This window comes from Notolabrus celidotus, chromosome 19 (assembly GCF_009762535.1).
Source record: "Notolabrus celidotus isolate fNotCel1 chromosome 19, fNotCel1.pri, whole genome shotgun sequence".
Lineage (NCBI taxonomy): Eukaryota > Metazoa > Chordata > Actinopteri > Labriformes > Labridae > Notolabrus > Notolabrus celidotus.
The window spans coordinates 7720988-7736320 of NC_048290.1; the positions used below are offsets into that span (position 1 = coordinate 7720988).

Below are 15333 nucleotides of genomic sequence, written 5' to 3' on the forward strand. Positions count from 1 at the left end.
AAAACTCCATAGCACTGGTCTGTTATTTCTCAACAGTGCACTGTTGCTATGGATATGGTTCTAATCACACAATCAGACTAACTATAACCAATCAATCCCCTGAAATTTGACTTCAGTTTTTTTGTTTATTATTGAAAGCAAAAAAATAAATAAAGAAATGGCAGAGAAAGGGCAGGAGTGGTCAAAGACACAAGAAGTAGCCATGTGAGCGTAGACTTTATATAAAAATGGACGCCATAAGTGTTCACTGACTGTGAAGCCAAAGGATTTAGTGCTCCCCCTACTTGCAGGCTGCAGTATAGGTCATATACCCTTCCTCCTTAATGTTATCAGAGGGAGCACAGGTCACACTATCAAGTTATAATGCACGTCAAAGTCTAAGTCACGTCTAGGTGTGCTAAAATAATGCATTTTTAAGAACTCTAGATTTGACGCAACACTTTTCTCTGATCGTGAACGTACCATTTGCCGCTGGGAGCGCTCTGTGGCCCTGCGATGTGAGTTGGGGTGTCTGTAACCACCCTGATGATATACAGCAGACAGGTGAGCAGCTTCAGGGAGAAGTTGAACACACGGATCCTAAGACCTAAAGGCAGGGGAGACATACATTAAAAATAAAGATACAGCAAGATAGCTTCTTAGTAAGGCAGAAAATGTTATTCTTTTTATTCACAAGAAACATCAGTGTATTTGTATGCTGTCATCTGTGGAGATTTACAGTAAGTAAGGGAAAGTGTTATTTTCTTCCAACCTCGATAGTTAAACAGAAACTAATGTGACTCCACAGTGCTGTTTTGTTTTCCTAACACATCCGGGCCTCATTAGGCACAAATAATGGAGACTGCTTTATTGTGTTGTCCATTAATGAACCCTTTCAAGTATGCCAAACAGCTAAATTAGAGATGAGTGAAAAGATGGCTTGCACTTACTTGATCTTTGGTTTTTGATGAAGAAAAGCTTCAGACGCTCCTTAAACGTGTTTTCGTTCACGTAAAACTCTACCTGCACCCTAAAAGAAGGGACACAGAGAGGAAACGTCAAACCAACAAAAGGCAGCACAAGCAGGAGGAACAATCTTTGGTTTACTTTTTGGAGCACTTTTTTAAAATTGAAATTTAAGACAGCATGATCATACATAATGTTGCTTTTCTAATCATGTGTCTGAGGAGGGTTTGGTAATTGTCTCCCTGATTATGTTTCCAATCACAGGACCGGGTAACTGTGGGACATGCAGTTAAAACTGAGGAAGTCACATAGCAGCTGTGACATGATGAAGGGTGATTTTAGCTACAATGAGAAATGAGGAAAAAGGAGAGAGGAAAAAATAGAAATAATAGTTCTAAATGTTTTAATTGTTTTAGGTACCAAAGATAGTCAGGCAATACTTAAAAAGAAAGATATCAAAGGGGAGTGCAGGTTTCTACTTACTAATTGACAGCTTGAATAGACAATTTAAACTGCTAAATGTTTATGGAGGAGTGTAAAGACCATGACGGTGTTATACTACATCACTTTTCCTCTTTTAAAATGTATTGTTTGCTTTTTAAATGCTTTTATTTTTACTACAAGAGTGTTAACATTCAAGCTTTTATTTTAATAATTGCAGATCATTTTATGTTTTGTCATTTCAGGATTTAAATATCAACTTTTCTTTTTAAAACTGAAACATCCGAGAAATAATTTGCCACTTCAGCACATGATTTTTATATATATCCTTTTTTATTTTTATTTTTTTAGAATTCAATTATGACTTCATTATTTTAACTGCTGAAGCTTAATAAAAGTTAATTTAAAAGTTATATTTACCAATTTTTTTAATTATATTTATTTCAATATCAACTTTGGCCCAGCTACAGCCTCACAACCTGTTAGTGCTTTAACATTAATATGTGAGCTTTGTATTACGCAGACTAGAGATAACAATGAATATAACAGATAAGGTCATATTCTTAAGGTAAAATTATTTTTTGATTAAAGTTTCTCTTTTGAAATCTCCTGTGAGGAACTATCTGTTTGTGTTGCTTTTGGCGCCTCCTGTGGACGAAGTGATATCTCTTATCTCTTTGCTGACTATTCCCTGTCCGTGTGTGAGTAGTACTACCCCCTCACTGTGATTTCAGGCATTTAAAATTACAGCTTAGAAACTGCCAACCTTGACATTGATGGTCTTGTTTGCTTTTGTAGATCACAAAAAAGTTATCACTGTTTATTTAATTATCTTCTATAACCTGTCAAAAACTACATTGTAGTAATATTTCCTTGACATTTTTTTTAAATATGATATAACAGTACAAACGCCCCACTAGGGACACCCACTCATTTACTAACTTTTTTTTATTGAGATATTACTTTTTTTTTTTTTTTTATCATAAGTTATTTTTTGTTACCTCAAGAAATGATGTGTTTCCCATTATAATGGTTACATATTTAATTATATGAGGGGGAAAAGGCTTGTTTTCTCATAGTAACCGGATGACCTTTTTCTAACCTGAGAAACAACAGAGTGGCCACCTGGTTAGCCAACTGGCCATGCTGTCACTGCCAACACTAATGAGGTAAGTTAAGCCTATTTCTAACTCTGGGCATACATGTTATGATCATCTGCTTTAATATGAGATCTCAAGGAAACAGCTGAAATTAGCTCGTAATAATGGGGAAGTTGAATAAATGAAAATGTAAGGATGCATGTCTGCTTCAGGCAACCGTCCAAGTACATTTTTAAGACAAAGCAAAGCACAAAGAGCGAGAGCTGATAAGAAAGGATAAACAAAACTCATCCAGCAGGTAGCTTGGCAACACACAGAAAAATCTTTACACTATTAAGGCACAATCCTCACTGAGCTGCCTTCAGAGGAGAGCGCAAACAAAGGAAAATGAAAAGGGGGAGTGCAAGCACAAAGTGGATTAGAGGAATTTGAGGAAGGTTGAAAGCTGCTGCACAAATTCAGAGTTTGAGATCGTGGCTGAAAGGTTCACAGTGGGAAGGAAAAAGGAGTGTGGGTAGTTGGATGGAGCGACTCCGTGTTCAACAGCTATTTGAGAGCGGATGGCACAACAACAAAAAAAAGAGGAAACCCTTCAGAGGGATCCTCGGCGTGATGAGATCCCAACAGCTGTCTCGTGTGTCCACCAGCAGGGAAGAGATATGTCACATGTGAGGGCCCTACAGATTGTTCTCTGTCTGTCTGCCTAACCCCCTTAACCCACCCACATTCACACTCACACACATTGTGGTGCAAGTAATGGCCCATAATCAGCTCCTGTCGAGCACACAATTACCAGCTGAAGTGGTCTGACATTAGTCATACTGCTGTGTCACATTGAGTTTCTGGCGATAAGACGCTCAGCTCTGAGAGTAATCAGATCTTTTTAAAAACTAATTGAGGCAGAGAAAGTTCTGTGAGTGAAATTATTCTGTGGCTCTGAACGTCTGATAATATCAAATGAATCCAACCCGAGGTGTTCATTAATAACAGAGAGAGAAACCTGTTGATATGAATGCAATAAGTTCACATGAACTTAGTGAAGTCAGAAAAATGCTTTTGGAACTGAATCAAAATAGTTGCTGCACTTATAATAAAATACTTTAACCGTCCTGTTATGTTCGTTTCTCAGGAAGAGCAACAATGTTCCTGAGTATTTAAATATCCCAAAGTGTCAGAACCCCCCCAAAAATCCCAATAAACATGTTTTTAATCTCATTATTACCTCCATTACTAACCATTTAAATCAATATTTGGTGCAATAGTGTTCTTTATTTCTCACAGATCATGGTTCAATGAGGATAACTCACTCGTTTTTTATGAACATCCTTGTTAAAACTTGTTTTAATGTACATTGAAAAGGCCTAAATATAAATACAATAGTTTTATATGACATAGAATGTTGTTTTAGTTTATTTTGAATTTTGAATTATTATTTTTTTTATGAAGTGATGAGGATAAACAAACATGAGGCACCTCCTTCTGTCACATGCTGCCCAGATTTTTAGGCTGTTTTTAGCTGGTTAAGAAGTCATATATTGCCTAAAATGTGAAATGAACTATTTTGATTTTATATGTTGATTTCACCTATTAAGCCAAGCAAAGACGTTTCATACTGAAAAAACACTTTTAACATTTTTTATTTTATTTTTAACGTTAAAAAGGGTAAATTTGACCCACAACACAACAGGAGGGTTAATCATTTGGTACTTTTTATAAACAGAAAATTTGGTGAGGATTTGCTTCTTTCCTTTCTTATGTATTTTTTCTATAACTTACATCAATGAAACTCAATATCTTTTAGTTTTACACCACATGTTTCAACAAAATTGCAAACTAAATGTATTACCATGGGCTTTAAGAAATTGTTTTCAACATTTCAGACAGTACATTATAAATGCATAAGCAATATTGACAAAACACATGATTGATAAGAGTTTAATCTTGCAGAACAATTAGAGTTACTTTGATACAACACCTTTAGGTTTTAAATATCGATAGCACAAAACAGGGAATTTCAAATTGTCGTGACAGTCGTGACTTTGAACCAAAAGATCTATCATAATTTTTAGATAGAGCCTAATATTCTAGTTCTACATGTGCAGTAGTTGTTTCCCCCCCCCCCCCCCCAAAAAATAAGACATTAGATGGACTTGAATTATTATGAATATAAATAAATAGGCATTTCTTTGCGCGTCAGCAATTATTGGGCGCGCGCGATGCTCGTTAACCCCAAAGTTCACCTGCACGTGTAACCTGTGGCCACACAGCAATTTAGCCTCGTTGACAAATAAAATAATGATGAGCTAAACTTCTCACAGAGTGATATATTCTCTCTGTCAGCACGCGCAGCTCTGACATTATTAAGAGGATCAAATGTCCCTCTTTGGTCCTACCTCTGCCCGGCGTCGGCACCAAAAGAGTCCGACCTCCACGTGCTCACGGACGGATTCGCCCAGGTGGGGATGACGATCCTCGGATCCATTGACACTTGTGGCTGCGTCGTGCTCTCTCTCAGTCCTTATTCCTACAGTGTAAAAGCTTTGTTGACCAACGCGCCTCCCCTCAGCTCTAAATAAGAAGTCACTGCCGTTTTTCCCCTGAAGGTTTTTTCTTTATTATTTTAACTTTAGAAAATATTTCATAACATTCCCATGATGACCATACTGAATAGAATCAAAAGACAGTGATGTGCTTGATTAATCATGTTATTTTGAGGGATAAGAAGTGCTTAAGGAAATATTTTTAGAAATACATTCAATCTCTCTCTTTCTCTCTCTCGCGCGCGGGCCTGTTGCCACAGCAACGTTGCCTGACAGAGTATAACCCTGTAACAAGCAGAGCTGCAGCTTCTGGCAAGGCTGTTAGCTTTCCCAATGATACAGTTAAGTAATGGTCACATGGATCAGCTGATACTTCTTTTTCTTCCTTGCTTTCTGTCTGGAGACATCATCAGGTGCAGCATTGTCTGTTTTAAGGTTTCACAGAAGAGCCTCAAATACCTGAAGCCAAAATGCCTGTAAGCCCAAAGGCAGGCAGACATCTGTTATTCTGATTTGCTTTCTCTCTATTACATTTTTTTCCTCTGCTGCTGATTTGGAGATTCTAGCATCATAACTGACAGACAACATTAAGAGAAAGTTGGCTGCATTTTTCTTTGTCCTTTTAGATTTGAGTAGAAAATTACAGGCGAAAAGAAAATCAACAACAATGTAGGAGGCTCTGCTCTCTCTCTGTCTCTCTCTCTCTCTCTCTCTCTCTCTCTCTCTCTCTCTCTCTCTCTTCCTCTCTCTCTCTCTTCCTCTGCATCCTTCCCACCTTTTTTGCTGTCTCTTAATTTGAAAGTGTCTGAAGTAGTAATTTATAGATGACCCCCTCCATGAGTCAGAGAAAATACTGGAACAGGGCACTCCACTTGACCCCCTTTCGCCCACGCTGGTGTTGAAACGCCACTCAGTGTGGCTTTTCAAGGAACATGAGGAGACCCCTCTTACGCCATAAATTGTACCAGCAAATATGATACATTTTTAGCCTACATATATACTTTTCACATCAGTTTCTCACAGAGTGCAGCTCCGAAAGATATTTAAATTTTTACAACCATTATTATGTATATATCTTTTGTTTGCATTAACTATGAATATTATCACTTTATACTAGTAGCACTGGCAGACAATGGTTTTTGTAAATGATTTTGAGCCCATGCAGTGATTTCCACTACAGAGTCATGTCTGTTTTTGCAGTGCTGCTGTAGGACCAGGAGATCAAGACCATCCAGTATTGATTTGGGGCCTTGTCCCTTATGTACAGAGATTACTCCAGATTCTCTGAATCTTAGTGATATCATTTATTGCAGATGATAATCCACAAATTCTTTGAATTTCACCCAGGAATATTATTCTGAAATTGTTGAATGATTTGCTCATGCAGTCTCTCACAGAGTGATGAACCTCTTCTCACACTAACTTCTGAGAGACTCAGCCTCTGTGGAATGTCCTTTTTATATTCAGTCATGTCACAAACCTGATGCAAAGTAACCTAATTAGTTGAGAACTGTTCCTCCAGGTATTTTTTTTAAGCATTACACACATTTTTCAGTGTTTTGTTGTCCCCGTCTCTGTCCCAACTTTTTTTAAACGTGTTGCTGGCATCATATATAAATTATGATATTGTTTTATGAAAAATATATGCACATGTTTTAGCTTAAAGATCTGACATGTCGTACTATTTTCAATCAAATATGGTGTTTAAATAATCTATAATAATCTAGTTTTAGGCATTTTACACGGCGCCCCAAATTAGGGGGGAATTGGGGTTTCACACATTTAAATTTTGAGTAACTATCTGTGGTGAATCCTCCTCCTGTATTTGAAGTCCATTTGCATGTATCTGTATAAATTAGACATTAGTTTCTGGGGGTTTTAAATCTGTTACAACCCCCCCTAATATACTGGAACTGCACTGTAACAATATGCATTTTGCAAATGAACACATCTTTTACAAAATCATAAGGTGTATTTAATTAGTTGGGAATTATTAGGACAATAACATTTTGAAAAATGTAGGGAACTGTAAAAACAATGTCTGGAATAACAACCAGATTGTGAATAATCTAGCACATTTCAGGGGAAAAGGAGCATGTTTGAGACTGCAACACTTCAGTAAGACTTGTGTTTCTTCTCATGCATGGACGCCTCTAAGAGAGGCGCCTTTGAGTGATGGATGTGACCAGTGACATTTGGGAGTTCACACATAGCTGCTGAACCAAACCCATGAATCTGACTACAAAAACCTAACCTGCATCATCACTCACCAGCAACAAGAACACTATCTACCGAGCACAGAGGACAGGTTTATCTGCAGGGAACAACAGAATAACGGTAACAAGTGTCTAAATAGGAGCTGAAACTGTAGACTGCTTTATCGAGGAGAAAAGAGTGGTTGTTGCAAGGACAGCTGGGAAAAGGTTACATTAGAGTGAAAGCACTGGCAGAGTGTGTTGTTTTTCAGCGTCAAATAGATATGTCAAGTATTACAAACAGCATTGCAGTCTCAAAGGTATGATGCTGCAGCTGTAATCACATCTAAAATTACATTTGATCATCACTCTCATGAGGTCCATCTGGCAGAATCCTAGATTATAAAACTGAATAAATATCAGCAGGAGACGCAGATAAGAGTGCATAACTAACCACACTAGCTTGTTGGATTCAGCTGTCTTCCTGAAACCACTGCAATGGGAGGAAAGGGGACACATGTTTTCATTTTTTATGTTATTTTTTGACTCTTTGTTTTGAACTTCAAACAGAGAAAGGATCTGAATCCCCGTTGCCGCTCTGTGTTTTGAATCACAGGATGAAAACAAATGAAGGAGTTCTTGGAAAAACAGAAAAAATGCTGCAAGCCTTGTTTCAAGCAGCAGAGTGCAAAAGAAGAAATGAGTGTTAATGAGGGAAGGTTTAACAAAGGGTCTGATTGGGAGACCTCATTTCAAATTCTGTCACTGAATTCCACCTCAATGTGCTTGCTAAAAAAGGTTTGGGGTTTTAGTTGTGAATCAAACATAAAAAAAACTCAGCCAACTTTGCTGCTCCTTCTTTAAAACCTCAGTAATTCAGCCTCTTGCTTTTCAGCACCATGGACAGCACCCACACTCTGCTATGTTTCTCCCTTCAATTACTGTTTCAAGGCAAAGTCTGAAGCACTTAAACATTAATGACACATTGTGAGGGAGCAATTCAAACTGCACTTTATGTATTGTTGTTTTTGTAAGCACTAAACAAGGGAAAAGCTCAGTGCATTGTAAATGTGATGTAACTCTGAATAATAGCAACACTGTTGCAAAGGTCAACTGTATGGGGTTAAATGCAACGTAAGTACTTGTCAGCTGTATTGATGGTCTGAGGTGTGCAATCAGCATCTATGATTGATGGTGTATGTAACACAAGATGATTAAGATCATATAATGTCTCTTTAACATGAGAGAGGAAAAGGACCAAAAAACTGCACATAAAGGAAAGCAGACAAATCGCTTAAAAAATGAGCCGAGCTTCTGTGTTTTATGAACCAGGATTAATATATATTGTAGAAAGTTCTACGATTGGCCACCCAAGTGAAAAAAATCTGACTCCACCACTTATTGTATTACTTTATGAAATGCCCAAGTCAAGGAAGTGAATATTACTAAAGCCTTTGTAGTATTTAAAATACATGCGTATCCATTTCTAATCAATCAATTAGTTATTCCCCACGAGGGGTTCTTGTACTCCTGAAGGTACTTCTGTGGATCCTTGTGAGCACATATTGAAATTATTATTGTCTCACTTGTTGAGTTACCTTTAATTAATCAACACCAGATGTTGAGAGTCCATGACTACTAGCTAGCAAAGACGTAGATAAGTTATCAACATGTTAGCTAAACCTAATGGATAATTATCAAACTAGCTAGCTTAAAGTAAAACATACATAGCAGAGTAGCTAAATACACTATTTAAATCAAGCATAAGTGTTGATTTGGCTGACTAAAAGTTATAGTTTGATATTTAAATAGTTAGGTAGAAGTAATGGATAAAGGAAAAGTAGAAAAAACTAATAGATAAACAATTAGCTTAGTAGCTAACTAACGGCTAAATGGCTTAAAGCTGCTGTTGGTAGTACTGGAATAAACATCAGTTCAGGGAGAGATTTTGAATGTAAACTCTACCCCTCCATGCCAGATTTCCCCTCTCACTACATCCCTCTCCCCCCTCTCTGCTCCTGTAAGCCCCGCCCACAAACAGATCGTAGTGCACGCTCCATCAGGAAGATGTAGGAGGACCACTCAGGAGAATGGCTCTGATTGGTCAGAGCTGACGGGAGCAATTGGAAATTATAGATTGCTGGATACAGTGGCAGAGGAAAACACAGAGATCTTTCCATAATCTCAAAATACCTAATTTATTGATGGCTGTTGATGAGTGTTATGACTTTTTTGCCAAACACAGCACAAATAAGTACCGTTTTTTTTACCCCAAACCTACCAACTGCAGCTTTAAGTATTTGGATAGTTGAGATAGAGCACTAATGGTTAGTTAGACATAATGACACAATCTACAGCTAAATTTAATAACAAAAAATGGGGAATAGTTGACTTAAAGTACTAGATAAACAATTAAAGTTGTTAGCTTAAAGTTAACATTAGCTTAAAGTTGGCCTGATGCTTAAATTGGGACAAGTCCATTTATTTCAGCAGTTTTTGATATGACTGAAAGGGTGTTTGATTTCATGTGAAGGTACTGACCTGGACCAACAGATTTATCACCTTATTAAATCAGATTTTCATTGTGTTGGTGTTTCTCTTTGCGCCTACTCAGCTGCCTACCTGTCATCATTCTGGAAGTTCTGGTCCCCGAGCAGCAGGTCCCTGAAACGGAAGCGGGGCGGCAGCGGAGGCACCTCACTCTCCTGCTGCTCCATCTTCAGGGTGGAGATGTCTAAGACGACCCCAGTACTGCTGCTGCTGCTGCTGTTGACGTTGGTCTGGAGCGGAGCCCGAGAGGAGCTGGAGGAGGGAGAGGGGGACAGTACAGGAACAGAAGGGAAACAAAGGGAGGTAAATAGAAGGTAAGAACTGAAGGGTGTTTGAAGGGCAGCCAATGCTGGAAAGGAACAAGGAGTGAGAGAGGAGAGGAAGCAAGGAATGGAATCATAGGAGGAAAAAGTGCAGGTGCTGGACTTTAATGGGAAAGAAGGAGTCGGAGAGAAACAGGAGAAGAAAAACATGGTCAGAAACTAATAAAAGGTATTTCATCCCAAATCCAGAAAATTCATACTGTGCTTGTTGGCAGACGTGTAATTAGTCTCTTTAGTTTGTTCTGTAATATGAGCTGATCAAACAGCACCCTAGAGTCACACACACAATAGAGAGCATGACAAGCTGTGTGTACTTCTAAAGCACAATGTAAACTCACTACACTGCTCCTAAGCAGCTTATGGTCTTCCAGCTTAGAGTACACATTTGTGCCCATTCAAAGATAATTAAAGCACTAACTCTTTACATTTAAGAAGCTGGAAACAGCTAGTCTTTAATATTTCTGCTGTAAAAAATGACTGAAGGGTTTTCAAAGGACCAAAACAGCACGCAACTTATTGTTTGTTTATGTGTACTTAATCAACTCATTGTTGAAGCCCTGTCAGATGTGTTTGGGGATTGATCTAAATTCAATTCAAAACAGACTAACCCAACATTTTTATTGTGAATCAGTGTAACTTTGAAGGCTTGTGTTTTCATGTTATAATAAACCTATCCCAATGCATCTCAAGGACAAATTATGTGCATTAAGCTCCACTGTGTTCATCTGGCAGTTGTAAATGTTAGTTTTACAGTACAGATTAAGATTTACAATAAAAAACCCACAATAAACATATCAAAATAAAGACCAGATAAGTGGTCCTAACCATTGGATTGTGACGCCTCTTAAAAAAGGAAGGTGAGACATGTTTCTGGGCCTTATGATTGGTCATAGTGCACAGTGTGGAAAAAGATCATCACAGCATGCCAATAGTCATGATAACACTACAATCTTGAGTGTGATATTTCTTTTATGCAACAGTTCTGCTAGCAACATATAGCAACAACAGATTACCACTAATTTCTTTATCAACTCATCTAGTTTCACAACTTAAAGCTCCTGTGGAGCTTTTAGCTGGTAATGAAACAAACTGAAATGAATACTGACGCCTCGTTATGACCCATAAAAGCAAACAAAACCATCAGCTTGATGACTAACAATGTCTATGTTGCTATATTTAATGCCTGATATCAGCACCACGGGGTAGGCGTCAAATAAAGTGATCAACAGCATGCTGCGGAAACAGTTTGTTTATAATGTAGCAAAGATTCTCAATCAGTGATATATGTGTCAGTTTAAAGAAAGTATGATGAGAAAAAACTAAAACCAGCACAAACATGAGAGGAACAGCAGCGGGCACCAAAGTCAACGCAAACAGAAAGTTCGTAACAGGAGCTTTAACTAAAACTGGACTGTTGCCGCTGTGAAATCACAATGGGACAATTATATCATGCCATTGTGGGATCAGTATGAAAGGAAAAAGTTGACATATTGGAGAAGCTTCGTTATGCCGCTGTTGCAGACTCGCAATATAACAAGGGCTACATAACGCCTCTTATCCAATCAGATCAGTCGGAACTAACTTATGCATAATGGATTCCATCAAAGTGAAAGCCAAAAAGAAAAAGGAACAGAAGTTCATATGAGCAGCATAATTGTTCTTCTTCTCTGCCTCATAAATCCCCTCATGACACCTTGGTTACATTTTGGTGAGCCTTTTAGAAGAGCCCAACTCTTAGATCACTAAACTGAGTACTTAAAACTTGCTCCAAGTTGACCTGCTGGAACAGTGAAATGCTAATTACACAACACTGCAGTGTACAATGTATGAGGTTGTCATGAATTTACTTTTTACCCATTATTGTTAATGTGAAGCACTCATTAAAACATTTATTATCCAATAATCATGGCTTCTGTTCTTGTTTTTATTGTGACATCAAATCATAAAAACTGTGTGAAAGAAAGATCTGGATGGCCAAAGCAAGGACACAACTTTCACTGTTACGTTAAAGGCTGCAGATGTTGAGTCACCTCGTCCAGCTCTTCCTTCTCTTTTTAACCACAGCCTGAAAGACATGCAGAAGAGAAGTGGAGTATAGTTGGAGCTTAACTTTAACTAGTATCATGTGTATGACGATTAACTGGGGTAATTTATTTTGATATCACTGCGTTGATGTGAATTTATCAAGATTAAAATCTCCCGTTGTGGTTTATCTTCCCTGGATAAAAAACAAGCATCCTTCCGTTAAATTTCACTCACTGCAATGAAACCTAACAGATGAACTGAATGATTCATACCAAGTTCAGTTTGCATATTTTTCCCTTTCACAGGGCAAGTCAGGCTCTGATGAAAAGCCTTCACTCTTTTCATTCCTCCACCTCTCCATCACTGTGTCACTCTGATTGCTTTGGTCCTCCATTACACTTGTCAAACTTGTTGTATAATAGATGAAGGCTACATTCCCCCGTGAGGCTTCGAGAAACCCATCCATCCGAGTTGACCAAACAGAGCCAAAAGGCAAAAGGAAGTATTGACATCTCAGAAAACACTTAGGGGGTCTTTCAGGGGTTTCTATGCACAGCAAAGAGAACTTAACATGTTGTGCTTGGATAGTTGAGAAAGAGTCTTTAAATGTGCTTATAATGCATATGTTTCTTGCATATAATAATGTAGCAGGATTGAAGCAGAGCAGACTAACCTTACTAAGGAGCCTAAGATAAATTGGAATATTAAACAATATTTCAGTGGATCATTTACAGGGTTTTATGGTGTAAGCAGAGACATAGAGGCAGTAAACAGCTGTGGTGACAGGACATTGAAAGGCTGTGTATGGATGGATGGATGAAGCTTTGGCAACACTGATTGCTGGACAAATCTGCCTCCTTACATAAAAATTACACCACATAATTCATAAAAAAAACTGTGACCATTTTACAGCTTTAAGAAACAGATAAGATAAGATAAGAGATTCCTTTACTCGTGTTACAGTAACAGAGTAGACAAAGTGCAAAAGAAATATATAAAGCAAACAAGAGCCTATAAATGAACAATTATTAAAAAGTTATTAGCAATTAAAATTAAAATTAAAGAGGTAAAAGATAAGCATATCTTAAAATCACACATATATATATTATTGATTATAGAGTCTGACCACTGCAGGAAGAAAAGACCCCTCATCTATAAAGCATTCTGCATGATAACTTTGAGACATGTTAGAAAGAATGACACATAAATCATGAACTTATTCCTCCTCTAGCTCCACAGATGATGCCCAAAGTTTTCCTCCTCACTTCTTCCCCTCTGCTCTCTCTCTTACCGTGGTTTGTGGTTTGCGTTCACGGTCCCATCATCGTTCACGAATGTCTGGTTCACGTAACATTCACTGCACATTTTGGCCGGAGATCCGGCGCTGCCGTCGGACTGGAGAGCGGCGGTGGTCGGCGTTGAGTCCCCCGTGACAAAGTCTTCTTCCTGGGTTAATTGCATCGGAGGGAGATCTGCCAAAAAGGAGTGAACACACCCGGAGAGAAAGACGCGCTCTTTTGAAAAAGCCCCGGGTGATGTTTATCCTTGTGTGGGAAAAAGCCCCCCCTCACCTATTCAGGTGCATCTTGGAGGTAGGGAAGAGTTTTTGCTTCTCGCCCACGCAGACAAGCAGCAGCCAGCAAAGTGACAGATAGATGATTAACTCTTTAAACACACAAACTGACAGATGCACAACAAGTCATTAAGGGGTCCTACTGAAGGGTGGAGATTTTTTTGAGGTGAGGATAAACATGCAAAGGACAGGTCTGCAGAAGTGATGACAGTTTTTCTTCCTGAGGTAGATGTGCAGTACACCTAATGACATAACTGTTCAATTATCCCCTAACTGTTTATGTGCTGAGATATCAGCGCCATCTAGTGGAGGCTCGGTGGTCCTGCAGCTCTACAGGTCAAAATTAACAAGAGTAACTTCTATCCTGCCATAATATTTAATTTATAAAGACTAGTGACTGGTCAGTAGGGATCAAACTACTAAAACAGACTTTATAGACTTATTTCAGTAGTTGTTAGCTATGAAAACAATGATATCTAAAAGAAACAAATTCTCATCACAATGTTTTATTGTTTGGATGTTATAGGTATCTTGCAAATTGTGTGAAAAGACACAAAAAAGTTGTGGAAATGTATCACCTTCAAATAATCTTTGTTTACAGACAGATAAGGATCCAGGGGTGAATGGCCAAGAGTGATTTCATCCGCAATCCATATCCGCAATCCATTTAGTACACTGTAAGGAAAGGGTTTGGGTTCATCTTATTTCTCAGGTTAACAAACTGACTGTTGGCGAACTCAGTATGCCTTAATTGTTGCACCAATTCCAGCAATCCAATTCCGTCAGTGCCACACTGGTCCCAGATGTTCAACATCTTTCACAGATTCTCTTCTCATGATATACATATGTTTCAGCAATCTGAGAACTCTTGATGAAGGTTTTGATTTTTTTTTTTCAAATGACTCTGCTAATAAAAACAGGACAGACAGTTAATTAAAGATTAACTGATAAACAGATTAACAGTAGTGCCCAGCTCTGACTATGGGCTATTTGCCTCATAAGAGTTTAAATTAACTATTTGAACTGTGATGCTGCAGGCTGCTAGATCTTTCTTTGCATTTTAGTGTAGCTTATTTCCTTTTGTTAGTGCTTTAAGTCGGGATTTTTGACAAACATTTTCTTCCATGATTTTATCTTATTATGTTTCTAGGTTTTTTTGTTTTTGCATTTTTGCTTTATTAGATAGGACAGTTAAAGAGAGACAGGACATGTGGGGAGTAGAGAGAGGGGGATGACATGCAGCACATGTTCGTGGCCGGGAGTCCAACCAGTGACTGCTGCGATGAGGACTATAGCCTGAGCACATGTGGAGCACTAAAGCCACAAGGCCAGCAGGTGCCCCAGTGAATAATTATTTAATATTACCAATCTGTTGTGTTACTTTCTGAAATCATAAGAGAAACAAAGGGATAAAACTTATTTTGGTTACATAAATGGATTAACAGACCTCTCCTGGGATCAGAGGTAATGCTCATATGAAGGGTTGCACCACAGGGAATAACAGCAGCACAACCTGAGATCAGTAAATACAGAGCTGGATAAAGATTGAAGGATTTTATAAAAAGTTAAACATCACTAAATGACTTTGGATTTTTAATCTCAATTAGTTTTCTCCTGGTTAAATAATGCTTAAAAAAGTAC

General features: G+C 38.2%; 1 protein-coding gene across 2 annotated transcripts in view; it reads right to left on the bottom strand.

The window, feature by feature from the left end:
• kcnt1 (potassium channel, subfamily T, member 1) overlaps positions 1 to 14471 on the bottom strand; it is a 40638-nt gene extending 26167 nt beyond the window's left edge. The window contains exons 1-5 of one of the 2 annotated variants that reach the window (XM_034708885.1): positions 14271 to 14471; positions 13411 to 13728; positions 9844 to 10023; positions 930 to 1009; positions 463 to 586 (exon numbers count right to left, since the gene is read on the bottom strand). In XM_034708885.1, coding sequence (XP_034564776.1) covers positions 463 to 586; positions 930 to 1009; positions 9844 to 10023; positions 13411 to 13580 — 554 coding nt within the window. In that variant the 5' untranslated portion in view covers positions 13581 to 13728; positions 14271 to 14471. Of the gene's footprint in view, positions 1 to 462; positions 587 to 929; positions 1010 to 4879; positions 5178 to 9843; positions 10024 to 13410; positions 13729 to 14270 lie in introns of those variants that run through there. The other variant, XM_034708886.1, reaches the window with a different exon arrangement.
• Between the last annotated feature and the right edge of the window lie 862 nt (positions 14472 to 15333).